The 1194-nt window shown below is 46.6% G+C and overlaps 1 gene segment (V, D, J or C); it reads right to left on the bottom strand.

Moving 5' to 3' along the window:
* Nucleotides 1-258: 258 nt before the first annotated feature.
* Nucleotides 259-993, bottom strand: LOC122705839. The segment is given in 2 exon segments: nt 259-647; nt 864-993. Coding segments are annotated over 2 exon segments (438 nt in total).
* Between the last annotated feature and the right edge of the window lie 201 nt (nt 994-1194).

Raw genomic sequence — 1194 nt, 5'->3', positions numbered from 1 at the left:
CGTTTACTGGCCTCCTGCTCAAATGGGGGACCCAAAGCAGTGGTGGGAAATTGGGGGACCAAAGGGAGGCAGAAACCACAGTGATTCCCTGTCTTCTTCAGGCTCCAGTTCCTGCGGGGCAGGCCCACCTGGTTCCAGCTGTAGCCTGATGATCCACCTAGAAGGAGCTTTTATTTAGAATTAAATCTTCTGATCCAGACCACAGATGAAGCAACCACAGGACTACCATTTCTCTTCTGGGATGTGCAGGTGTGCACTTCAACTGAGGTCCTGAAGCAGTGTGCTCTCTCTTATTAAGCTCTGGGGTTTTTGTTCAGCTTTTCCCATTACTTCAAGCACTGTGAGCTCCCGGAGAGCACAGAAGTACTTTGCAGAGTCTTCGAGCTGTAAGGCTGAAATGATGAGGCTGATGGATTTATCTGCTTTCTGGAAGTTTACAGAGTAGCGGCCATTCCTTGCATTCAGGTGTTCTGAATACTGATGAATAAGGAAATTCATCTCTCCACCGGGAAGCTGTTTATACCAAAAAATGTAGTAGTAGTCCGTGGTCCAACTTACTTCATATCGACAATTCAGGGTGACTGTCTGCCCCAATTGACTGGTTATGGCTGTCTGGACTTGAGTTACTTTCTGGGCCACACTGGATCCTATGGGGAAAAAATCAGAAAACAGAGATGAAGTAGTAAATAAAATAGTGTGGGATTTAGACTAATTTAGGACCCAGAGACAAATCAAATTGAAATTATAAAATGCTTCTTTTTCTCTAGTCCTCCTTTCCCCACCAAGTCCCCGTGGAGCACCACACGTCTGTGTGCAGTCCTTTCACCCTGAACACTCACACCCATGCCTGGAAGCATCCCTACCAGAGAAGGTGAAGGCCAGGAACACCCAGAGCAGGCTGGAGAGCGGCATGAGGCGTGGATTCCCCTGCACAAATGTGCTCAGTCCTGCCTCAAGCTGAGAGTTCAGTGTCTCTGTGTGCCTGGCGGCACATTTACATAGTACCTGTGTGACTATGTGTGACTCCTTCAGACAGGAAGTGGGGTTTGTCATGTTCATAGATCACATGGTCTTTTTCACAGATGGGAAAAGCTTTTGGCTCACAGATGTTTAATTTTCTTTCCCTGATTATTACGTTAGGTAGATCCTGAAAGGGTCATGGAAAAAGCAGTTAGTATTATATGTTTGAGGGTT

The sequence above is a fragment of the Cervus elaphus genome, chromosome 12 (assembly GCF_910594005.1).
Source record: "Cervus elaphus chromosome 12, mCerEla1.1, whole genome shotgun sequence".
NCBI classification, from domain to species: domain Eukaryota; kingdom Metazoa; phylum Chordata; class Mammalia; order Artiodactyla; family Cervidae; genus Cervus; species Cervus elaphus.
Note: the sequence above shows the minus strand (reverse complement) of the source record. Positions and strands in the feature narration are given on the sequence as shown.